This window comes from Cygnus olor, chromosome 10, assembly GCF_009769625.2.
Source record: "Cygnus olor isolate bCygOlo1 chromosome 10, bCygOlo1.pri.v2, whole genome shotgun sequence".
NCBI lineage: Eukaryota > Metazoa > Chordata > Aves > Anseriformes > Anatidae > Cygnus > Cygnus olor.
This window is the reverse complement of record NC_049178.1, coordinates 5,471,976-5,498,021: the sequence shown is the minus strand read 5'-3', so window position 1 is coordinate 5,498,021 and position 26,046 is coordinate 5,471,976. Positions and strand designations below refer to the sequence as shown.

The 26,046-nt window shown below is 37.1% G+C and overlaps 1 protein-coding gene across 21 annotated transcripts in view; it reads left to right on the top strand.

Moving 5' to 3' along the window:
- The window catches only part of ATP2B2 (ATPase plasma membrane Ca2+ transporting 2), a 417,587-nt gene that overhangs the window by 295,740 nt on the left and 95,801 nt on the right, over positions 1-26,046 (top strand). For all 21 annotated transcript variants that reach the window (XR_005822948.1, XM_040568574.1, XM_040568590.1 and 18 more), the window contains 2 exons: positions 19,774-20,031; positions 21,037-21,162. Coding sequence is in view for 20 of the 21 variants with exons in the window: in XM_040568574.1 (XP_040424508.1) it covers positions 19,774-20,031; positions 21,037-21,162 (384 nt within the window). In the remaining variant the exon portion in view is untranslated. The remainder of the gene's footprint in view (positions 1-19,773; positions 20,032-21,036; positions 21,163-26,046) is intronic.

Genomic DNA, 26,046 nt, shown 5'->3' with positions numbered 1-26,046 from the left:
TATTGTCTAGCATACAGTTCTTTGCAATTTAGGTGAGGGAGAAAAAAATGAGAAGTCTTTTTGATTTGAGGTAGTTTTGGTTGAAATTCCCAAGGCAAAACTCTGTATTGAAAGCAAAGCTTTTGTTGCGCAATACTGCTCAGCAGAGGTTTGGCTGGGTTAGCCTTCCCGTTACTCATGCAACAAGCTAATGAACAGGAACAAATGCACAAGCAGGGCACAGTACCCTGAAATCTGAACCTCCCAAGTCAGATGCATTAACCTGTGGTGGTGTTGATATGCCGCTGCTCGGAGCCGCAGCTGGGATGCCTGTTGACCTCTTAGTTTTCTTACAGGAGATAATATTTCTGCTGGTTCACCATTCAGGCATTTCCCTATCATTCCTATAACGTACCCCATTGCTTGGTCAATAGGAGATTTAAATGAGAAAGGGCACCTGTACGGGTGAGAAGGTACAGCTGTTCTGCAGTGCCTGGGAGGGTGGTTGCTCACCTTCTTTCCATGCTGAGCTGCCCAGTTGTGATGGTCCTCATGGTACAACTGTTCTGCGTGTCCCTAACACATCTGGTACAACTGTTCTGCGTGTCCCTAGCACATCTCATACTCCTTATATGCAGACCTTGAACAAGGACGTGTGCATGGACCAAAGGGACAGCAAGTCACAGTCAGACATGGAAATGAAAGCGCCAACATGCCCACCGGTGGGGTATTTGCCAAATAGATGTAAATGCATCTACTTGTAGATACCTCTACTGTAGAAGCAAAGATGTTGTTCAGATTAAATATCTATAAAAATAAGTCTTAAAGGGGGAAAAAAAAACAACCTGAGCAACTCACCCCCACCTTGTGCAGATCTATTGCTTAAGATCCAAAACACTGTGCTGTTCTCATCTCCTCTCGTGCTACTGCCTGTGAAGACATGAGTCAAAATATGTCTCTTGACATTTCATCACAGTGAGCAATTCTGTAGAAATATGTCACAGTGGGAGAGATTTGGAACAGTGATTAGTGCAGGTATCTGCAGAAGGGTATAAAAAAGTAAACATTTCATATTTACAGGTATATAAATATATATAAGAATATAAAGCAGCTAGCAAGAAACTTCTCTTAGGAGTGAAAGTGCTGAATTGAATACCAGGTGGCATGAATTTCTATCCAGTTTGTAGTCTATACTAGTGTACACTTTATTTGTTTATTTTAAGACTTCAGCTGATTTGGGTCAATCCAATCCTCTTTGCAAGTTCCCTCCCCTCACTGCAAATTCTGCTGGAGCAGAATGGCTGCAGTAGGCGCTCTGCTGGCTTTCAGCAAGGCTCAACTGCAGGGTCATGTTATAAAGATGTCACCTGTCCCAATTCCCCAGCACTTATAGTAAGTGTTATGGGATTTCTTGTATTTAAAAAACAAACGAACAAAACCAAGTAATAGCACGCAATTAAGACTTCATTCCTTTAAAACATTTCAAAATGCTGTTGTTATCTTTTCATGGTTCCAACTCTTGTCTTTCCTTGCATCAGTTGGTGGTATTATTGCTTCAGCTGTGACACCTAGCCTTCTAAAGGGAATTTTGTTCTGGTGATACACAGCAGACATTCCCTGCATCCAGGAGTAAATAAGAAATACTACCTTTCTGATACAACTCTAAAGTCTTTGTTAAGAGTTTTGTTAATTATTCTGTAGTTGTATGTATAATCAGCTGAAGTTTCCCATCCAACATTGAACTGTTTCCATAAATTGTTTTTCTTTCATTTATTTATTTATTGGTTTATTTTTAACCCAAGGGTGATGTCTACCCCTCCATTATCTGTATTTGTCAGTCAACTAAGGTCCTACACCAGTTTCATACGATCTTCAGGTGTATGTGCAGGGTTTGTCTTCTGCTCTTGTGCGCATTTCTCTGCATAGAGAGAAATTTTCCCTGTGCTGGGGGATGGAACTAGAAATCCCAGCCTGCCATGCCAAATCGGCAGATATCAGATGCATGTTAAGAATATGGGACAATGGAGAGGGAAGAAAAGAAAAAAAAAAATTGGCCCTATCACAAGAAATAATGGCTCACAGCTGTATTGCCCTGGGGACAACTCTTAGAGGTTAATTTCTTCAATTTATTGGCATGCAAGAGATGTGTGTTTCCTTTCTGTTTGGAAGGAAGGCAGTGCATCACTTTCCAACCTCCCCACGAGGATGAATGCTGGGGCTTAGAAGATGAACAGGCAGGCTCTGTAATTCAGTCAATGTGGTAGAGGAAGGAAAAAGGCCCTTTCCGTGTTGCCATGTACAACGACACACTTGACCATGGATTTGACAAAAAAATCTTCTATTTTTGTGGGTTTTTAATATGTGATTTGCTTCCCTTCCTTTTTTTTTTTTTTTTTTTTTGCCAACAGCTGTGACAGAGCTGCATTTTTTTAGTGTTTTCAGGTAGCTGATATTTGGAATCTCTCTGTCCTTTAGCATCCAATTCTCCCCTCCCCTTCCCTCCCCTCCCCTCCCCTTCCCTCCCCTCCCCTCCCCTTCCCCTGCTCTCACAGAAATGTTTTTCTTCATTAGAATTATTGCTCAGATCACAAACTTTTCCTATTTTCTTTCTACAAAGCAATGCCTTAGTAGGTTCTTTTGTTTTTTCTGTGGGGATTCTATAAATTTTACATTTTTTCTGATGAAATCAACTTATTCTTAAATTGTATAAGTCCAAAATGCCTGTTGGGGAAACCTTGAAATATGTTTTTGCGTATGCAGACACATACTGGCTCAGAAGAAACACACAGGTGTCATTTGGACAGGAAGCAAACATTGGATATAAACTGAATAGCAGGGTTAGCTCTGCAGGAGCACTACCAGCTCATCTGCTGTTGGGAATGGTACTCAGTATTGTCAAATTCTGCGGTAGAATACAACCAGTTCCTGCCAAATGTGAACATGTTGGTTTTATTGTTTTTATTAATGTTGATCATTTGCTTTGCCTTAGTATTAGAAATGAGCAGTAGAAAATCTATGTATGGCTCAAGGTGTTATTTAAACAAGAAATACCTGTGTTTCCCCGTTGCTCAAATGATCCTAGGAGACAAGCAGTTGTTTCAAAAAAGTTAAAGTAATAGCAGTGATTATTGAGGAACTTTAACCAAATTTAATTAAACTTAATTAAAAGTAACCTCAGATAAATAACCACATGAAAATCCTGAGTCATCCTCTTAAGATGTTCAGTTCATTTACTTCCTAGTGAGACATAATGAGTGTAATTGAATATAAATTGAAGTTTTAATGCAGCATTTATCAATTTTTACTTGTCTTTACCTATATAGTCCGTGTTTGGGGATTCATCATGCATTTTCCTTAACCTTTGAATTCAGTAGGCCTTGCATGGCTAATGAAGTGTGCGTTATCTTTCTATCTATATATCCTTCTATTTTAAGTCCTTTGCTATACTTACATACTGAGAAATGCTTAGGGCCAATGCAAGATCCAAGGACAAAGATTTCCAGAGGAAGATGTTTCCTATATCTTCCAGTCTCTAAAAATCTGTCTTCCTGGATTTCAAAAGTATGAATTTAGTATATTTGATTGATAAGTGAATTAATCAGCTGAATAAAGTTAATTATGTATTTTTGTGGCAACTTTAAATCTCTTTCAAAAAAAAAACACACAAAAAACAAAAACAAAAAAACCCACAGATTTTACATGTGATAGCATAGAGTACCTTAAAATGCATAAATGCAGGTGGCATAAAAATCCAGTTTGTAAGGCTAATGTTAACATTATTTTACAAATTTCCTAAAATCACAGCAGTACATAACAGTAAGCAACTTTCTTTTGCCAGCCTGCCAGCTATGAAGCCCACTTAAGATGTAAACTGATTCCACAACCAGAGTGCACTTTGTATTTAAAAAAAAAAAAGAAAAAATATCATCAAGCAATGTTTTTGTACACTGAAAATGCATTATCTCTTTAAGTTCTTTCCATAAAGCAAGATGTGATGTGGAAAATTTGAAGCCTTTTTAAAGTAAATGAGCTAAATTTCATTCATTTTAGTACTGTGCAGTAATTTGAATCTTGGTTTGCAACCCTACTTCATGAACTGTCAGTACAAACAAACAAAAACCCAGCATCCCCAAATAATTACTTAAAATATTTAAATATTTCCAGAATTTTGTTGCAGCTGCTGAATACAACAACAATTAGCAAACATCTTCAAATCTCTTGTATATCTCAAAAGGTCAAGGGAACAGCTGAACTGTCTTCTAATCCTCGCTGTCAGTGTCAACTAATCACCTATTGGCACAGCGGGGAAATCTGGCAGCCGTTTCAGTATCCTTTATCTGTGCTATTTGCAGGCTGTAAGCATTCGTTTTAATTTTTAAGGATTGTCAACCATTTGTATAGTACAACGTAATCTTGTACCAAACCAGGTATAGTTCTTCAGAGTGTTTTAGTTGTAAATTAATTTCACCATAGTACTTAATTAGAACAGATTTGGACCCCTCCCCTCCCCCCATTTGTCTCAGCATTCAAATTACTTTGTTTTTGATATAAAAACCTAATGTACGTATATTTTTCTGTAAGTGTTACATAATCTCCTTCAGACACTGTAGAATACTGAATCGATGGAAAAACAGGTTGAATGATGGGGGTATAAGGTCAGTACAGCCTTAAAAGCTGATATATCCTAATAGGAATCCTTGCCATCATTGCTACTAAATAAGTAACACTGCCCCAGCTGTCAGTGCACTGGAGGTTTTAATTGTGATGTCCAAGGAAGAAAACTGAAAAGGTGAGGCAGTAGAAGTGCAGGTATTAGGAAATAGCATTTTTATATAAACTAGATGAAATTCAAAGTATAGATTAATGTCAGAGGCACCAAAACAACTTTTGAGTAATGTTGTTGCAAACACTCACATACTTTTATCGCTCTTTATAAAAATTAAACCAGGAGATTCTGGGAGGATTTTTAAAGATGTCCAATCCATCTGACAGTACAAGTGATGAAGCAGTTGGCATCCTGGAAAACAGGAGAAACACAGAGGTATTTGCACTCCTTACAAACAGCTTGTTCTGACAGCACCCCCCCATTTAACCTTCTTCCTCCCAAAGCTAGGAAGAGGTGAAGCAGCATATGGCTTCTAATGACAATATCCCAGCCTGTTTTTTTTAATTATTATTATTTATATATATTTTTTAAATTCAACACAAGCAATAAATATCTGGGAACGGAAAACAGAGAAGGTTGGAGCATCCAGCTATTATATGTGTGTCCAAGCTCTTGTGCACAAATCGTCTTGCTGTCTTCCACTACTTATAAAAGGCTTTTGTGAAGAAAAAGTCATGCCCATTTAAGTTGTCATTAGGTCATTACAGTATTTCATGTCTGAAAAATTGGTGCTTTTAGGCTGTTTTCTGTATTCAAAAGATAGGGCAGATTCAGGATTAGGTCTCCAAAATATATGAATTTGAGAATCCTGGGTAATAAGGGGTCACAGAGGGGTAATAAGGGGTCATAGAGAGCATCATGCAAGGATGGTTTGGCGGCTTGTTTGTAGAAGTTTGCCAGGAAGAGCCTGGCTCCAGTCGATGTTCAGCTTTAGCTGCGAGGCCCCTCAGGAGGCAAACTGAGCCCACTGGGACTCCCTAGGCTCAACAAGTGCCATCTGGGGAGGGCAGCAACCTGTGTCTGTGTCCGCTGCCTTGTGCCGGGAGAGTAACAGGCCTGGCTAAAGTGGGGTGTTCCTGCCAACATGTGCCAACTGGCTTTGGGGGCGCCGGGGGCTGCACTGTTTTGGCTGACCCTGTGGGATTGTGCAGAAGTGCTGAGGACAGGGATGCAGGGGGCGGCTGAGCACCATCCCCCACAGCCAGCAAGCTAGGAGGGCTGCGACTGAAACGGAGGGCGTGCGTTGTCGGTCTGTCTTCATTCTGTGCAGAGCAACAAAGCTGTATTTACTTTTTCCTCCCCAGAACTCCCTATATAAGGAGCGCTGTGCGGAGAAGAGTGCTGGGTATTATAAATCAGGGAGTGCTCCAGTCTCTGTTCCCTGGTTAAGCCACAGCCTGATGAAAGCATCCAAAGACAAACAAGAAGAGGCAGAATATGAGGAAACCTATTTGAAGGGATCTTTGAGGTCATTTAGTCTGTCCCTGTACTCAAAAGCACTATCAACAATACTTAAGCCATTCTTGACAGAAATTTATCATACTTATTTCTCCAAGTTTCCAGTAATGGAAATTCTGTGTCTTTCTGAGATAATTTATTTAAGCATCCATGCAGTGAGACAGTTACTCCTGGTGAATAGCCTAGATGTCTCTTGTAAGAATTTAAACACATTGTCTTCTTGTTATATCTTACGTGGGTATGAAAAACAGTTTATCATACTATATTTTCAGCCATATTTTAACTACTTGAAGACGATTATAAATACCAATGCATTCATGGGAACTTACTCAGCTTTTTCAGTAGAAATTTAAAATTTAAACATTAATAATACAGAGGAATACTGTTAATAGACTGAACTTGACAAAGGGAGCCACAATTCTCTTAAAGTAATTTATCTGGTGATTAAAAAAACAAACAGAATTTTCCTAAAACAGCGACAAGCCAAAAGCTCTGAAAACATCTCTATTGCGAAAAGTTAACACTAATAGCTTATAAAATAAAACAGTGTGAGGTACAGCAATACTGATTGGTCTCTTATTCAATTGTGAATTTAGAAATCAGCTCTAAATCAGCAGTTTTAGAATCTCAATTACGTTTCAAATTCCCCAAAACACCGATTTATTATGTGCCCATTTTTTAATTGAAAGCATTTTTGGATCAGGTGATAGGATTGTTTCTACAGTTTCAAAGGAGGGTGCTGTTTGCCCACTAGTCTGCATGAATTCAAATAAATTGTGTGAAAAACCAAAGCCTGCATGGAAAACAGTGTTTACCAGAGATGATTGGAAAACAAAACAAAACCAGGTATAATCTTTTAAACACCGAGACTGTTTTGACAAGGGAGATATACAGCACTTTGCTGCTTCTGTTTTTCCAGAGAAACTGGTGAAAACAAAGGAGGCCATTCAGACAAAATATTTAAAAATCATCACCAAGTATGTGCACGTGCATGTGTAGTAAGGCATTAAATTGGCATCGTGGGCAAATAATTTTAAAATCTCTCAACTTCAAATCTACATAGATGCACCTGACTTTTTGGAAATCTTTCTCAGGCACAGAGCAGGTCGAGCTGAGCCCTGCAGCCATGGTTGGGTAAGCACAGGCAGTGAATGAAGGATTGAATGAAGTCTACTTTAAGTTTTTAGTTTGAATCCCCAGCATACTTTAGAAATCACATCTCCTTTTTGTCCCCAGGTAACATGCTTTGATTCACATTACAGAGTACTTTTGGGGAGTGCACAGACTGGAAGTGCAACTTGGGATGAAACTAAACTGGAGAAAAAATGTGGTCCAGAAACATGTTTCCTTAGCACCTAGGTTTGCACTGTAAATCTACTTTTACATGGGCACACTATTTACTGGTGTTGATAGAACTTTTTAATGGTGCAAGACATTATGATATAAAGTTTAATCTTTTACTAACATGAATTTTCACCTCTTAGAGCTTTATAGCACGAAGTAAAGAAGACGAGGGATTTAATACAAGTAATAAACACATCAGTTTATGAGCTGATTTTGTGGCTGAGGTCTATAAATCTCCTTTATCTTTCTCAACCCGGCTCTCTTGTTCCTATGAATATGACCGTTGAGTGGAGTCACCGCACTGGAAGAGGCTGAGGTGTTTCAAGAACTGGGTCTAAGGCACATTGGCATAGCCTAACAAAAAAGAGCGTTGATTTAATTTTCTGATTTTGCAGTATCTTAGCTGTGCTGGGTTGCTTAAGCCTACTCAGTTGCAAATTTTCTTAATCAGTGGCTTTCAAGCTGTGGTCTGCACACCTCTGAGAATCCATGAATTACTTTGAAGGGGTCTAATAAAAATCAGTAACCTATTCTTAGTAACCTTACACTCTCTCTGCAGGGCTTGTAGGTTATAAAAAGTTGACAATTATTCTTTTAAGTGTTCCAGATGTATGAAGAAGTGCATCAGTCAGCAATTGCATATTCAGGTTGTGCTCCCATTTGATTTTGTTTAGAAGCCCTGATGAAATGTCTGTCAGGTTTTCCAGGGAAAGTCAACTCTTTTCAATACAGTCTTGCAACTTTTTGGTAGCATTTCTGTGAAATAGTCTTTTTCTAAAAATGTCTTGGTTAGAACATCTCATTTTAAAGCAAAAAAAAAAAAAAGGGGGGGGGGCCAATATTTTTGGAAGTACATTTTGTCTGTATTAGAGTGCAACCAGAGGATGATGGAACAGTACAAACATTCATTACTCAGGAAGAAGCCACCCTAAAAACTTTCTTTAACGATTTGCTATTCTGATTGCTCTGCTTCAGACAGAAAGAGCATGGACTTTGTTTATAAGGATTAAGTAGTAGAAGTGTAAGCAAGAAAGCTCCAATCTGCTTACGCATTTGGAAATATATATAGTTTTTGATTTGTATTAATTTTTAAAATTTTTCTCAGGTTTATACTTGGGGAAATGTTGATTTAAAGTCAAGAGCCTTGATGATAGCCAGTTTTGCAGTTAAGCATTTGTTTATTTTCATGGGCTTTTGTGTTTTCGTGTGCTTTCAGTGATCTGTTCTGGGAGTGGTAGCTGAGGAAGTGTTCAAATCCTCCTCTCCAACCAGCCATACTTAAGAAGTACTGGAGATCTTCAGGGATTGCTACATGACAAATGGGAGCATTCCTCCTGTTTCTAGAACCTAACTTAAATGACCACAGCTTTATTTTTCTGACCTGTTTATACAAAGAAAGCCTAGATAGCTCTAACTCCAAACGTACTATATTTTCTTGAGATTATAAATCTTTTTTCTTCACTAGCGTGTTCAGGCCCTAAGTGGGCAATTTGTGTTTAATAAGGCTGTCCTAAGATAACTTTTTCCCAGTAGTTGCAGTGTTTCCTATGAGTGATTTTATTTTATTTTTTAATGCAAGGGTAGAATTCTAAGTCCAACTTCTTTAACTGTATCCGAGTGAAAAAATGTCAATATGTGGACAGCCATTTCACTGCTAGTATCAAGCTAACAGAATTTCTAATTTCTTCCTATCAGTTTTATTCATAATGTGCTGTTTGCATTGGCATGGTAGCCTATTCTAAGTTTGGTCTTAGGATATATGATCATGAAAAAAAGGCCTTCCTTTCCCTCACCATTTTATTCTGAGTTCTCCAGTGACGTTCATATTAGCATTCCAGTAAAGTCGTTCAAAACCCATGCAGTTCCCTGAGATCATAGTCTCCTAAATTATTAATCCAAATTAGTACATATATCTTTCAAATTGAGTTTGTCTTTTACATTCAGTTTTCTCATAGTTCTGACACTTGAATAACATCATCTGAGGGGAATCCCTTAATTGTGCTCCGTGTTCTTTATTACTATAAATTGTTTTGCCCTGTTGTTGATGCCGTCTAAACTTAAGCACTTTTCTGTTACAGTCAAAGCAGTTGAGAGCTATCTCCAGAAACCGTTAATCTAGGGTTTGCTGGCCACTAAACAAAACTTCAGTGCAAATTATTGGTACATATTTTTATTCTGCATTGCAACTGAACCAACATCTTCCATTTTTCTCAGTGTTTTTCAACAGAAAAAAGTCTAAATTGAATGAGCAAGCATGCTTAAGGTTAAGACCATGCACGCCTACACTACATTCTTGGAATAGTGACTTAAATTTTTCATGCAAAGAAACTTTCAATCTTAACCAGAAATTTAATTGAGGACATTGATATTTGTTCTGAAATGAAATGTTACAGCAAAAGATTTTTATTTGATAAATGTATTATTTTTTTTTACATTTGAATTAAGTATTTCCAATTACTCTGTAGACACAGGTAAATAATAATAAGTATGTATTTCTTTATGGAATGGTTATAGATTATACTAACAAATTTTTGCTAGCTTTTTTTTTTTTAACAGATTTTTGTAAGCTACTAAGCTTTTTGTAAGCTATATCTTTACTAGAAATGCTCGTTGTTACATTATCCCAGCACAGCCTTCCTAGGGTAGACAAGCTGTATTCCAATTCCATAACTCTATGGAATATGTTATCCTTACTGGAAACCTTAGACTCTGACTGATGGTCTTTAGTTCCCTGCATTAACATCTAAATAATTAATTACTTGCAAAATTTAAGAGAAGTCTGATTATTTAATTTCATTATTTTGTCGTCTTCTAAAAAGATTTTACTCGTATATTTAGCAATTCTTGTGAAACTGTTTATGATTGTTTATTATTGTGGGAGAAGTATTTTTGATAAGGTGTGAAAACACTTGTTTTGCAAATTTGTACTGGATCACACAACAAACATGTTTACCGTAAAGATAATTAGTGAACATAACTGCTCTTTTGTAAGTATTGAGATGAGAATATATTGAATTGGTTGTTTTGTGATACGCTATCCTTTTTTCTTTTTTTTTTTAACCATATTCTAAAATGCTTACAAGTGGTGTGCTTCAAGATTATTCAAGGTTACATTAAAATTTTATTTAGTAGGTTTTGCCTTTTCTGAAGCTTTCTAGTTACACGCTTCTTGATTCTCAGCTTCTGGTTGGGCATACAGTTGGTGTCTCTGTCTTTCTGACTCTTCCCTCTACTTTCTTTGGACCCATGCTTTTTTTTAATGACATAGAACTCGTGAGGTTCTGCTCATCTGGTAGTCTGGAGATGTCCTCCCCCCCTTTTTTTTTAATTGGTAACTTAACATTTTATTGCAATGTGGAGATCTGGAAATACTGGAAATGGTGTCTCTGTAAGAAGCAATTAGAAAGAAAACAGTTTCATACCCAGATTTTCAGAGTCAGCGAGGAAAGCCCAATTTAAATATTGCTCTCTGCCCAAGAACTGGTAAGTCTAAAAGAAGTATGGAAATAAAACTATGTGCACCATGGATTCAGGGGGAAAAAAAGTAGAAAAAAAAGTAGGAAAATAAAAGCAGAAAAAAAGATAAAGATGGGATGAAGTGGTACATCAGTTTTCTGGAGCCAAGCATTTGTCCAAGGAGTGCTTTCATTCTGTTTTTGTTCAACTGCATCAAAACTGTCATACCCTATTCACGAAGTATGCTTAGGGAGCAGCTTTGTTATGGGATGTCAGTGATATTGATGAATGACATGAGCTTTAGACTTGGGCTGGCTTCAGTAACAACACATTATGAACTTATAAAGTGCAGAATGTGCACTTTGTGTCACATGGGACCTGCAAATTAAATAATTATTTCATAATGTAAAGTGACCTACATCTGGTTTCTACAAATCTGTGTTGGACTGCAAAAAATTAAGTCCCATAGATACCTTCCCTTCATTAGAGATGTGTAGATCATCGACAAAACTGGGTTGCTTTTAGAAATTGCTCGTTAGATAGATTTGCAGGTTGCCAAGTACTGCTTAACTCTCAACTGGGGACATGAGGTAATGAGATTTAGAACTTTGGGATGAAATATGAAATCTTCTCACATATTTTCCAGGGAGAAGTTCTCTGAAAGAATTAATTCCATAAGTAAAACTCCACTAGGATATGACCTTATAAGCATTGTTGAGTAACTGCATTTGAACTCGTATTAATAATCACAGAGAGCAACTTTCTTGGTCTGAGTCTTACATTCGAAAACCATGTTTTACCCATTGAATACGTGACCACATTTTCCAGATGCTTTTGGCTCTGAGCAACGTACAGTAAAACACTAGCAATCAGATGTCAAGGTTTTACCGTGCAACTCTTGAGATTCAAATTTCTGCCTTGGCAACACAGGGAAACAGAACTAAATATAAATATTTAAGAAATTAATATAAATTAATATTTATTAATATTTAAGAAATAGTTTGGCGATCCTGTTCCCTTCCACTGCCTTTGTTGGAGTTAGGACACCATCCCTTCGACAAGTATTTACAAAATACATCGCTTTCGTGCTAGTCAGGGGAATCTTGCTCGACATACTGCACCTGTTAAAGCTGAGTGATTAAGGGATAAAGTCGGGTTGATTGAAATTAATGTTTCTCTGCTTGCAAATGTTTGTGATCAGGCTGAGGAATGTCTATGCATTCAGGGCTTTCAGATATAATTTTTTTTTTTCTTGCATGAATACGTTGAAAATGTGTAAATATTTAATATTGAGCTCTGAAGTTGATGCTTATATAACTAACCTACAGGGACATTTTTCTTTCTTTTTTTGCCTTGCTGAAATCCTTATATAACTAACTGAAGTATCACGAAGAGAAGAATTCTAATATTGTTTTCAAATAAGCATCCCAAAATCACTTTTAGTGAATATACAAGTACCTTAAACCTGAAATGCATGTATCAGATATTTATAAAAATAAATCTGATGTTACTCCATCCCTTCTGCTTGGCTGGTCACAGAAGAGCATGTGTTTCTGGAGAACAGAGCCCGACAAGTAACCAGAAGATGTTTTTCATGGTTGAATAAGTCCTTGGAGAGTATGGGAGAAAGAGAGAGAACTTCTTTCATTTTTGAAGCTCTAGTAATTTTTGCACCTCTGCTACGAGCTGTGGCTCTGCGGTGCTGCCCTGTGGCCATCCTGCCCTGTGCTGGAAGTGAGGGAGCCCTGGCCATGCTCCCTCATGGAGGGGCTGCGGTACTTTGGTCCCTGGCCCACTCTTTGGACCAATGTGATGGCAAGTGGTGTAACACAACAAGGAGGTCCTAAAAGTGAATACTACAGGGTCTGTTCCTGCTTAAAAATGTTGTTAAGGAAGGGAGGTTTTGATATTTGCTGCATAATTTTTGGTTATCGTTCCTTTTCCCAGCCGTGTTTGATAAAATAAGAAACATCACTTACGCTGTTAATAACAAGCCCAACGCTATTAATGAAAAAAGCTGTAACTTACAGCTGCTCAGGTTGCTTTAATAACATCAGTGCTGGAGTTTCAGCTAAGGAAAAATGACTTTTACAGGAAGCTATTAAATAAAAAAGTTTTTATCATGGGAACTGTTGTCTTTCTGATGGCAAAACCAGTTTGACTGACTAAAAAAATTACCTCTGGGGGTGGTATGAGATTTTCCTAGGGAATTTAAATGCCACAAGGTATTCTCAGCTTAAAAATAGAAATGTGTAGGTTGGAATCAGTAGCTGAGAGGTATGTGCTGTAGGTTGGGACTTAACTAGGTATACAGATGTTCACAAATTTAAAAATATACTTTTTCTGATTTGAAAATTACCATGCTCCAGCCTAACACTATTTGGCTTGTAATTATAATTGTTGTCCTATTCAAATTAGCTTTAAGAATCTCCTCATAACTATTAGGAAACTAATTAGAAATTAGAGACTTATTCCTTTCCAAGGTGCACAGTGCCTGCACGCCTCTTTCTGCACTGGCTCTGATTTGGTGTAGATACTATGAAAAATGTATGTTGAAACGGGGTCTCTGAACTTACAGGTATTCCAACAGGAAACAAGCCTAGTAAACTGTCAGATGATGCTCTCTGGCTATGAGTGTGGCCTTTTCCTTTTTTTTTCTTTTCCTTTCCCCTTTTTCTGGCTGTCACCGAATTCAAATGATTAATAACATTAGCATTTTTTCCCTGCCAGTAACAATGAAGTTCCTTGTTTACTGTCTTTTTTAATATGCTTTAACATGTTCTTGTCTTTAACCCTATCGTTTCTCACCTCTCTCTCTTTACACAAGTGTATTCAATTTTTTTCTATTGTACAGTTCTCTTTTAATATCCTATGCCTTGCTACCCTGTTTTTACTTCCTAAAGCCTTATATATAATTAAAATACTGCTAATGCAGAATAGGCTTCGCAGGTTAATTTTGAAGTTACTGGCATTTATGTAAGTGCTTAAAAGGGTACAGCATAGGCAGCGTGCTCAGTGTTCCTGGTTCTTGGATTTCTTTAGCCCATAGCTTTTGTGCTCAGGTTGCTTGCAATCTCTGATGAGACTGAAATGCAGGTTGCTGTGACTTCAGATGCACTGACCACGTGTGCTGGTTTGAATTACTTTCCACCCTTTTTCCTGAATGCTCTTTACCCTCAGATTCCGTCTCCCCTTCATCTCCTTTCTATAGAAACCTCTTTCAACAGTCTTTGCTGACCTATTTTTGCTCAAATTTTAAGCTTTTAAAATTCTCTTCTTTTTCCACAAGTTTTTTTGAGAAGTTCCTTTGAGAAGTTTCATGAAGGACGCAGTCATATCGTTCCCCATTTGTACTTCTGAACATCCTTGGGGCTGTGCTGTCAGGTTCTCCCGCTGCCCCGCAGGGGGTTCAGCTCACCTGTACCTTCATGTGCCTGGGGAATAAACTCATCCATTTTATGACTTCATCTGCTTTTTCTATGCCAAGGGAGTTACAGCCCTTTACATTTTTGACTTGCAGTCAAATCTGAGTAATCGCAGTTTCAAACTGAGTATGCATTTTCCATCTCATGAGGATGAGTCTTTTGGGAATTATGCATGCATGGCATACGTTCATAGTTATGGCAGAAAATAGCCTCATATTAAAAACTTGTTTGCTTTTTTTAAATTGAACTTTCTGACAGATATGACCCATGTTAAACATAATTTTAAATGAGTACTTCACAATTCACCGTGTTGCACTAAAACCCTACTACAAATCACATATATGCACATTAATACTTATGTGATGCTTTTCATTCCATGCCTTTCAATAATGAAGTTGCAGGTACGTTTTTCAGTAATATCAGGAGCCAAGTACAATCCTGGGAAAGCATAATAGCAATCTTAGACCTTAACAAAATTTTTGAGGGTTATATGAGCATCTCTAATTGACATTAGATGCTTGAAATTATATTTTGTATATTCTACTTAAGCATATTATCATTTCCTCTTTTGTGTGTCTTATATGCCTTACTTTCCCTATATCTATAAAGTTGTTAGTGTATCACTCTGCAAACTACAGAAGGGAGGACAGATAGTAAAAGATGAATAGTTAAAAAGTATAAGGACTTTTTTGTCCTATGAATACAGACAGTTTGTTCCCGAAAGTTCATATGTCTGTGGTGTTTTCATGCTGGTGCATGCCCTGCCACACTGCTCTCTCACTCCCCATCCTCAGAACAACAGGGAAAGAAAAGTGTGATGAAGAACAATCACATGGGTTGAGATAAGGACAGGGAGACTGCTCCACCAGTTACTGTCGTGGGCAAAACAGACTCAGCATGAGGGTTATTAATGTAATTTATTATCTATTGCTGACAGACAAGAGCAATGAGAATCAAAAGCAAATCAAAACAACCTTCCCTCATCCACTCTCTTCTGCTTCACCCCCAGTGGCACAGGGAACAGTGAATCGGGCTGGGATCAGTCCCTAACGCTTTGTCTGCACCGCTCCTTCTCGGTCCCTCTTTGCCTCTGCTCCACGTGGGGTCCCTCCCATGGGATGCCGTTTTTCCTGAGCTGGTCCTGTGTGGGCTGCCCACAGGTAGCAGGTCTTCAAGAATTGCTCCCACCCCTGCAGCCCCCTGCTACCAACACCTTGCCACATAAGCTTCATATAAAGTCATTTTAGAATTTCTAGATTTTTTTTTGTGATATAATTGCAGAAGAGAGATTTTTTTCCTTTAGTATATGAGAGAGAATTCTACAAATATATACCAATAGAGATGCAAGTTTCCATTTTTTTTTCTCCTCTGTTAAAAGGGAACGCTTCTAAAATAATTTTGAAGCAAGAACACAGCATAGGTTAATAAAATGTCATTAAAGGTTAAAGGTCATCTCTTGAAGGGCAGGTTGCATTTTTAAATCCTGCTTGTCTGTAAATCTCTATTAATAAAGTCTGTTCAGCAATCCTATCTGTAAGTATTGCGTACTTTCTTTACTTGAAGTGGCTGCAGTTTATTCTTACAGTAAGAAAGAATGGTGTGCACATTTGGCATTAATTTATCAAGCACGTTCATCCTGTTTCATTTGTGGGACTGCAAAACATGAAGACAAGGTGAGGGAACTTGTGGAGCAGACAGGAACACTCACGCTTTCATGGTGCTTAGAAGAGGGCATGGTCAGCCAGCCCGCAGGCTGGGCATCAGCGGGTCAAGGAGTGAGATCCCCATTTGTGTATTATCAACCTCTTTGTGGTCTTTAAAATTGTGTTCCTGAGTCCTGATCCTCTGAGCAAAAAGTAATCAATTCATGTCTCTCATACCTTGGCTCACTATTATAATTTTGGGTCATGTTGAATAAAAACAGAGTGAGCTGTCTGCTACCTATCACCTCTACGGGTGAATTCACTTCTTAGTGTGTCAGATAAACTGGATCAATGGATCACTAAGAAGCAATGCTTCTTTATAGTTTATTTATAGAAGCTAAACTGCATCTCAACCAAGGAGCGTTCTGAAATCCGTAAAGCAACTCACAATCTCTTGCATCCATCTAAAAGACTAACTTTTAGTTTTGACCATGCCTGTCAATTTAATTACTCCTGGGTCTTGCTCCAAGAATTCCCTCCTTCCCTCCACAGATCTTTCCTCCATCTGAATTTACTATCGTCTGGCTGAGCAGAAAATAAATGAAGCATTTTTGAACTTTCAAGATCTCCAAAAGGTTTTGGAGAATTTTCTCAGCATTGTAAAAGCTAGAATCATGAATCATCATTCAGTGCTAAAGCTTGTCAAATTCAGGGATGCTTTCCAAGAACTTGGTTTAAGTTCAGTGTTTTCTCTACATTTCCTTTCTTACAAACATTTTTCAGCCACAACACAAAGAGAGAAACATGTTCTTTGCTTGTGCATAATCTATGAGACAGGTAAACACAATTCCTTTCATCTTAATGATATCATCTTGTATTATTTACATTCTATATTAGACTACTTTTCCTGGTTATATGAACATACTGGGAATGGTATTGTTTATATTAATGTAGAAATCAGTTCTGATAACACCTACACGAGATAAATTTCATTACTTAAGTCAAAGTATATTTTTATTTTATGCCTGTGTGTCAGAATGTTTTTTTCTTCTTATTTTTTTTTCTTTTTTCTCAGAAATATTATTCTCAAAGCTATTCAAGTTACAATGTGTTAATATAGGGTTTGAATGCACTGACTAATAGGGGTTTTGTTTCTCTGACACATCTAAAAGGCAGTAATAAGACCTATTGGTTCTTTGGAAAAATAGCAAGGACTCGTAAAAGACTTGCAAAAACTGGCAGCTTTCTGCTGTAGTGACAGGGTATTCTGCTCTTCCAATAACAGAATAAGTTTATGTGTGTCCAGAGACAGAATGGGTTCCTTGTAATGAATGACAAAGCACAGCTTATGTCTTTCAAACAAGTGATTTTAAAAATTTAAGTATTTAAGTATTACATAATTCTTTTTCTAGTAGAAAAGAGCATGTTATAAAATTATAAATAATCTTTATGCAGAAATCAAAGACAATTTTCAGTGAAAGCACAGGGGAGGGTATGCTATAGATTAAAGTAAATATTACCCCATAGAATTGCCCCAGAGCTGAGCTGCTCCTTGTCACCCTTAGGGGTGGACTGGCCTGTTACTGTCGTCAGCTAACCTGGCCATGCGATCACCCACCTTATTTGCACTTTTACACAAGCTAGACTAAATTTCAACCGGTGAGGACTTTAAAATCCAAAAAGAAAATAAAATCAATCTTTGTGTTAGACCAGCTCATGTTTCTTTTGTGGGAAATGTGAGAGGGTGTATGCTGTTCAAAAGAATAGGATATTGTTTCTTCATTTTAAATCATATCTAATGAAAAATGAGTAGTGAATGTTCGTCTTACATTTGCTAAAACAGAATTATATGTGCTGGGAAACAGCTTAATCTACTCAAGGCAAAAGTGAATTTACTGATTTGGAAAAGGAATCTAAAATGTAACATGGACCAATTAAGATGATTTAAAGGTTAAACAAAACAAATTCCATTAGTCCTTCCCAAGTAATGTTCTGCTTAAGGAAGACATTGCACCTGTGAGTTAGCAACTCGAGGTACTGAAGTTTAAAAAAAAAAAAAGAAAGAAAAAAAAAGAAAAAGGGTACTTAATTTCTTGGGTGCTATAAAAATGGTATTTTCAGCAACGTTTTTGTCCTGCATATAAAGATTCATGTAGGTCATCTGTCTGAGGGCATCCCTGCCAGGAAAGCCCTTTCTTCTGGGAGTGTGCTTTGCCTTACCTTTACCTTTTAACCTTTGCCAGGTTAAATCTGAGTTTAAACTGCAGCAAGCACTGGTAAAAAATCAGTTTAATTTTCTTCTGTTCACTTAGTAGAGGTTTAGTCTTTGATACATCTTCCTTTGACTTTTTTTGGTAATTTTGTTACTGTTCACACTCAAGAGTAATTACTCAGCTGGTTAATGAATTATGATGCTTATGTTACAGGGAAACCTCTCCAGTTTAAAAATAGAAATTAAATTGCTTGTTAATTTCCTCTAGTGTCAGGTGATGAATATACCAAAATTAAACTTTAGTCATAGATGGAAGCAGCACAGTTGCGAAATTGGTAAACTCCCTGGTACCTGAGGAAGATGGAAAACTGATGTCAAACGCCTACCTTGTTCAGTTCTTCATGAGAAGTTAAAAGATTCACTTTGTCTCTCTGTCACTCAGGAGAGGAGGCTCTTTTGCTTGGATGGGGTTCTTTTTTTCCCCCCTTTAGGTTGTGAAATCTCTGAATTTTGTGATTCCAGTATGCGTACTTTGCTGTCCACTATCATAAACTATATTTTTAGGGCTTGTTTCATTAAAGAGGACATCTAGATTAGTTTTATTTTGTGAATTCTGTCTAGGAAATGTATTCAAATCTTAATTGTGTATTACTTGGAAATAAATAATTAGCAGTAGTTAATAAAACATTTCAGTATTAGTTCAGATAATACTTAGAATGTACTTTTTAAATACTATTATACTTGTGACAGAAATAATATACTTATTTTTCTACAAATATGCCCCTATATTCCTCTGTAAGAAAGATACTGATTATGTTATATTGATTACTAGTTATTAATTGGGTTGCTGATGAATTTATATTAGGTTTTTATTTTTCTGAATGTTCCCTAATGCCCTTCTTTATTACGTTTAAATACTAATATGCTAGTTGATCAGAGTAGCTTTTTTATGTAAGTGTTCTTTATAAGGGCATTTAGCTGAGAATGCTTAGAAATTATATTGAAAATTATTTCTTTAACCTTTTTTAGGAAGGTATCTAATCTTTCTCTTATACTTGATAAAACTAGGTCAAATACCAAGCAGTAAATATTAAATGGTAGGTTAGATACAGCAGTATCTCTATTTGTAATGTTTACCCTTAATCAATTCAGGCAATCTTCAGAAATTTGATTACTTCATTGTTACAGTTATTACTCATGTCTCTCCTATTTCTGAAATGAAAATTTAGCAATCAGTTAAGTCATGAGTATATAAATTGCTTGAAAAACTACACATCTGATGTATTTTGTTGTTTTCCCAATCTTCAATTTATATAATTCTATTCTTAATTGAATCGTATCACTTTCAACTGATTTATGGTACTCATTGTTTTAGTCTTAGGAGCCACTTTTCATAAGTCCTCCTGATTTCTGGAAATGTTTGATGGCTCAGGTGAAGCTATCAGTCCTATTAGACAACAAAATTGATGCCGCCTTTACCCATTGATTTGGTTTGCATTTTGTTGCCATTTCACAGCAAGATTTTCTTGTGATAAACGTAATACAACTGATCTTTGCTTGACTGACTGAGTCATAATATTGTCTTGGTAGGATGTGGTACTGCAACAGGAGGAGCTGAAGATGAAGGTGAGGCTGAAGCTGGCTGGATTGAAGGTGCTGCCATTCTGCTCTCTGTTATCTGTGTTGTGCTCGTCACTGCCTTCAATGACTGGAGCAAGGAGAAGCAGTTCCGTGGGCTTCAAAGTCGTATTGAGCAGGAACAGAAATTTACTGTTGTCCGAGGTGGACAGGTTATCCAAATCCCAGTGGCAGAGATAGTAGTTGGTGACATTGCACAGGTGAAATATGGTAAGTTTCGTCAAATCGATAACTACTTTTCTGAACTTCATTTCCCTTCTCCCTTCCTGGGCAAATAGAGGATATTTGGAACTCACTTCACTGGAATTGATTCAAAACCAGAATTATTTGGTATCATTACTATCCATGGTATGATAATAATTATGCTGTTAGGGCAAAAGAAAAACTTGACCTAAAATATTTGCAGTAAAATTACACTTGGTAATTAATTTTATTTTTGTAAGCTTCACTTCATTTCACTGACAAGGACAAGAACTGTTCTTACAATGGTAATTCTCTTTCATGGAGGATTACAGTATTTGGAATTTTTGGAATCTGTCCAGTTATGAATATGAAGCAGTTTTAAATGCTGTCTGAAAGGGTATCATGTCCCTGTGCTCACCCTAGTTGGTAGGCTGCTCCAAAACTATGGATCCTGTAACTGTCCACAAACTGGGTATTACTAGTGGGTGGATGCCATATAATTATATACCATAAGGGACCCCCCCATTTTTCTCCCCATGCTCCGGTGAACAGGAAAATCTTTGCAGGAACTCTGTTAGCTGTGTCTAACTCAACCTGCAAATTCCAGCCTGTTCCAACAGGTGTCCAGTCTCTCCTGGGTCAAGTCTCTCCTAGGTTTAGACGCAGGAGAGCGTCCAGAGAGCAGAGTGCTGTTTCCTCTTAGGAAGTTTGACAGAACAACCTTCATGTCATGTTAAAAAGATCACTCCTGTCCTAGTCTAGGTGATTATTCATTGTATGTTAAGTGTGATGCATTCTGATTCTGGTGTAACATTAAGCAAAAAATATTTGCAATGCAAAGGTTATTCCCTATGGGATTACAGTAATGTGGCTAATGTGGTCCAATATGGTTGCACTTCTTTCACATTTGCTTTCATTTTACATTTTAATGTAATTATTGTTACTTGTAATTTTATCATAGAAATAATTATGTAATTATAAAAGCACTTACTAAATCACTGTGGTTTTCCATTGCTGTGCTCTTACTGAAAGGTGATCTCCTACCTGCCGATGGGATATTTATTCAAGGAAATGATCTTAAAATTGATGAAAGTTCTTTAACTGGAGAGTCAGACCAAGTCCGCAAATCTGTTGACAAAGACCCAATGCTACTGTCAGGTAAACTTGTCTGAATTCTTTCTGAGTTTATCTTTTATGTACTGCTTTGTTCATGTTTTGTTTTGATTTGGTTCTCCACAGCATCAGGTTTTGGTAACCTAGCTATTGTAGGTCTTTTGAACACAGACACGGACCATGCCAGTTTTTCATATGAGAGGTAGAGTAATGTTTTTTGATTGTGTGTAGTTCTTTCTGATCATGATATTTATTTAATAAGGTGAGAAAATGCTGAAAATTTTTAGAGGAAAATGAAAGTATAATTCCAGGAAAAAACAATCGTTTCAATTCATCGTATACCAACTTTAATTTAACCATTAAATTTTAAAGTCTTTCAAAGCCTCTTTTTTATGCATACCCTAGAAACATTAGAGAAAGAAACAACAAATGTGCTAAGAAAGATGGATACACTAAAATATTGACATTTATGTCAATTGTTATGTCCATAATCTTTGTTACATGTTCATGTTATTCATAGTATTTATATTTTGCAATATAATTCTACACAGTAAATTATTTAAATAAAATGTTGTTTTTTTTTTTTTTTGATTCTAAAACAAAGATTTTTGAATGGTCTGGTTCTTAACAGATTTCAGCTGGGATGTGATGGCATAAAAGCTGCCTGCTATTTTGTCTCATAATGGTCTCATAACAACCATCAATGTATTGCAACTTGATATAGTCCTTTCAAACACATTTGAACTCTCTACTCACAGAAAGGATACTTTTTGCTGTCTTGTTCATGTACTCTCACATATTCCTAAATTGAATGAGATCTTTTTGGATACCCATAGATTTCAATGGTAACTGCGGAAAAAATATAAAGACACTGCCCTGAAAGGCATGATGGGAAGAGAAAGTAGTTGAGTTAGGTGAAAAGATATTTTTATCCTGCTTCCCAAAGCTTAAACATCTTTGCTAGAAAGAGAGGTTTCTCTTTATGGTTTTACAGTAGAGTTAAAGTTTGCACTCTTTATGTTTAGTATGTTTAGTATGTTATCTCTATAGTAATTACAAAAAGGTGAAGTATTAATGGGATATTTTAACAAATGCTACAAAAACTTTTGCTCCATGTTTATACTAATGAATTTATACTCGTGCTGTGTTAGAAAACCCTCTAACTCTATTTGCTTTTGAGTAGATCTGATGACTTGAGATTCTGTCATGTCAAATACTACCTTTTTTTTCCAGAGATGTAGTGCAAAGTTTAATACCCATGATGTTGGACCTGATGTGCCTGCTGGAAATTGTTAGTAGCTCAAAAATCAAAAAAGTTGAAACCCACCATGTCATGTTTGTTTCACAGTAGGTTTAAAAACAGAATTTGTTGGATATTAGCATAGACCCCGTATTTTAATAAAACTTCTTTAAAGCGAGGAAAAAAAAAAAAAGCTGCAAAAAGACCTTAATTTTTCACAGAATCACAGAATCGTCTAGGTTGGAAGAGACCTCCAAGATCATCTAGTCCAACCTCTGCCCTAACACTAACAAGTCCTCCACTAAACCATATCACTAAGGGCTACATCTAAACGTCTCTTAAAGACTTCCAGGGATGGCGACTCAACCACCTCCCTGGGCAGCCCATTCCAATGCCTAACAACCCTTTCGGTAAAGAAGTTCTTCCTAATATCCAACCTAAACCTCCCCTGGTGCGACTTTAGCCCATTCCCCCTCGTCCTGTCACCAGGCACATGGGAGAATAGACCAACCCCCACCTCTCTACCTTTCCTTGTCTTTGAATCTGAAGACATCAGTAAATTATTTCCAACTAGGTTTCGGAATTTAGACAAAGATTGTCAGGCTGATGTTTGCCACTGTTCTCCCTCCATTGTCTGTTGGAAAAGAAGACAGTTCAGGTTTGATAGAAGAAAGTTAAAGAAAGGTAACATTTGAATTGCAGCCACGGTTTGTTTTTGTGGGTCTAAATTTGGTGAAAGAAAAACACCGTGAATCAGGAAGTCTTATTTTCACTGTTGGCACCTGAAACAACATTTTTAATATTCGATTAGTTTCAATGACATAATTAAACTAAATGAGTTTCTGTGCTTAATGCCTTGTTTAATCATCCAGATAGTCATTTACTATACTTGAGAAGCAATTCTAAGAGTACAAGTGCTGACTAGACCAGATGGTTCATTTCCATCTGTATATAGCACATTTGGTACTACCTAGGAAGGCAGAAATTGGAATATAAACTGAAATGAAACTCAACTGATATACCTGAAATGAAAACAACCAATAGTTCCACTGTACTTCTGTCTAAAACATTTTCCTTCTTTTAGGTCACTAATAGAGATTTGCATGCATTGTGTAGCACAATCCACTGTATCAAAAGTAAACAGCATTAACAAGACCGTGGTTATGTTAAATTTCTTTGCAATGAGCATGGACATGTATCAACCAAAAGGTGAAGAGAGCTTGGGTAGTGAAACTGTCTGGTACTTGTCCACCTTCTGGTGGACGGCAGGTTGGCCATGAGCCAGCAATGTGCCCTGGTGGCCAAGAAGGCCAATGGGATCCTGGCATGCATTAAAAGGAGAGTGGCCAGCAGGTCAAGGGAGGTGATCCTCCCCCTCTAGTCTGCCCTGGTCAGGCCTCACCTGGAGTAATGTGTCCAGTTCTGGGCTTCCTGGCACAAAAAAGACAGGGATCGCCTGGGCAGAGTCCAGCGGAGGGCCACAGAGATGATACGGGGCCTGGAGCATCTTCCCTATGAGGAAAGGCTGAGAGACCTGGGTCTGTTCAGCCTTGAGAAAAGAAGACAGAGGGGATCTCATCAATGTTTACAAATACCTGAAGTGTGGGAGACAAAGGGATATGGCCAACCTCTTTTCAGTGGTTTGTGGGGACAGGACAAGGGGTAATGGTCACTAAATGGAGGACAGGAAGTTCTACACCAACATGCGAAAGAACTTCTTCACGGTGAGGGTGGTGGAGCACTGGAACAGGCTGCCCAGGGAGGTCATGGAGTCTCCTTCTCTGCAGATATTCAAGGCCCGTCTGGACACCTACCTGGGCAGCCTGCTCTAGGGAACCTGCTTTGGCAGGGGGGTTGGACCCGATGATCTCTCGAGGTCCCTTCCAAACCCTAGAATTCTGTGACTCTGTGAAAACTGATATGCCCTTCAAGTTCTGCATAGTTTGAAATTCAGAGAAATCCATGATTCCCAAATACAGAAGTTTTGTACATGAGTCTGGCCTCAGTATTGCACACAGTGAATTATTTAGGGGTACAAGGTGATAATAGTTAACATTGTAAAAAAAATATCTTAGGAGGCTTATTGTTTAAAGCATTTTTCCAGTTATTTAGATTAATTTGATTAATGAAATGAGTATGAAAGAGTTGCAGAGAGGAACTGACCCATTGTAGTTCTCACTGAATGGATTCTGACAGGTTATCTTAACCTAAGTTTCATCCATGTGAACTTCTTTTTTGTTTGTTTGCTTCTTTGAAACAATGAAGAGTCAGCTTATTAAAGAACAAATAAATAAAAGAAATGTCTTGGTCATGGTTCTTTGTTAGGTTTTGGAAATTAGAAGGAAGCTTCATTAAGGAATCGGGTCAGTTACTGCCTGGAGAAAAATAGTTCTGATTCTGTCTTAAATCCTTGCCAGAAAATATTCAAAGCTAAGCTTCTAGCAAATCAGAAGTTTTTAGAACAGAGCATCTAACTAAAATGCTCCAAATTACTTGGTTATAATGAAATTACATGTAGTTGAGTTTTTGCTGGAAAACTTTTTTGTTTAAAGAGGATATTCTAATGGTTGTTTCGCTTTCTTAGTAACTTCAGTTACCTTTTAATAATTGCAGTGACTAAACAGTTATTTAGACATGCAGATAGAGAATTTTTGCTCAACTCAAGCTTGCTGGAAGTAACAAAACAGGATGAACACTCAAAATTAGAGTGCTCTGCATTTCTTTCCCTGTTTTTTGAGCCCTATTTCCAACCTATTTCACTAGTATTGTTAGATTTGGAGGTTTCTGAGCAGTACATGTTTAGTTGCATTTTTGTCTGAAAATGCACATGCTTCAATGTAGCTTCCTTATCTGTGTAATCCAAATATCTCTTTTCCCACTGAACTAGTCTCCTTATTTTCTGTCTTGGAATATTCACTGTTTATAAATTTTAAATTAAATACTTGGAATGTGAAAAAAAATATTTTACTAATATTGAAAAAAGTCTAAAGAGGGAAAGAATTCAGTGTAGTAGTTCCACATGAAGTTGAAATACATGTTTAGTGAACAGATTAAGTGAAAAACATGCATTCATTCCAGAATTTCATTTATGTAACAATAGCTGATCAAATTCACAGAGTCTATTTCTTTATTCGGGGTTAATATAAATGAATTATAACACGACTTAAATGATGAAATTGCCAGAGTTAGGTGGTAGGAGGTTCAGCTTTTGTGATTAGCTTCCAGTAATCCTGACAAAGAGTAGTCTGCTGATAAATTAGTACTTAGTACCAGCTCCAAAGCACGCATTTGTATGCAACTCAACATTTCAGAATTATGTTTTACAAGACTAATGTTAAGAAAAGGTTTAAAAGGTTCAGAATGGCATTTCAGGCATTTGAAGACATTTTGCCTTTTCGAGGTGCACAGATGTAAGCTTGAAAATTGGTAGATATTTGTTTTCTTAATAAAGCTACCCGTATCCATGCCATATTTTGAGTATATTTACGCACACCTTTGTAGTCCAGTACAGAAGAGGATTCCTTCAAAATAAAACATGTATACTAAAAGCAAGTTATAAATTAAAAGATAGTTTTAAATGGTGGCCTTAGAAGAGGTTATTTCAAAAGTTATGCATTAAATTTCAGGCATTTTTTCTGTTTTGCCTGACCCAGTACAACCTATTCTAATTCTTAAAGATCTTTACTGTT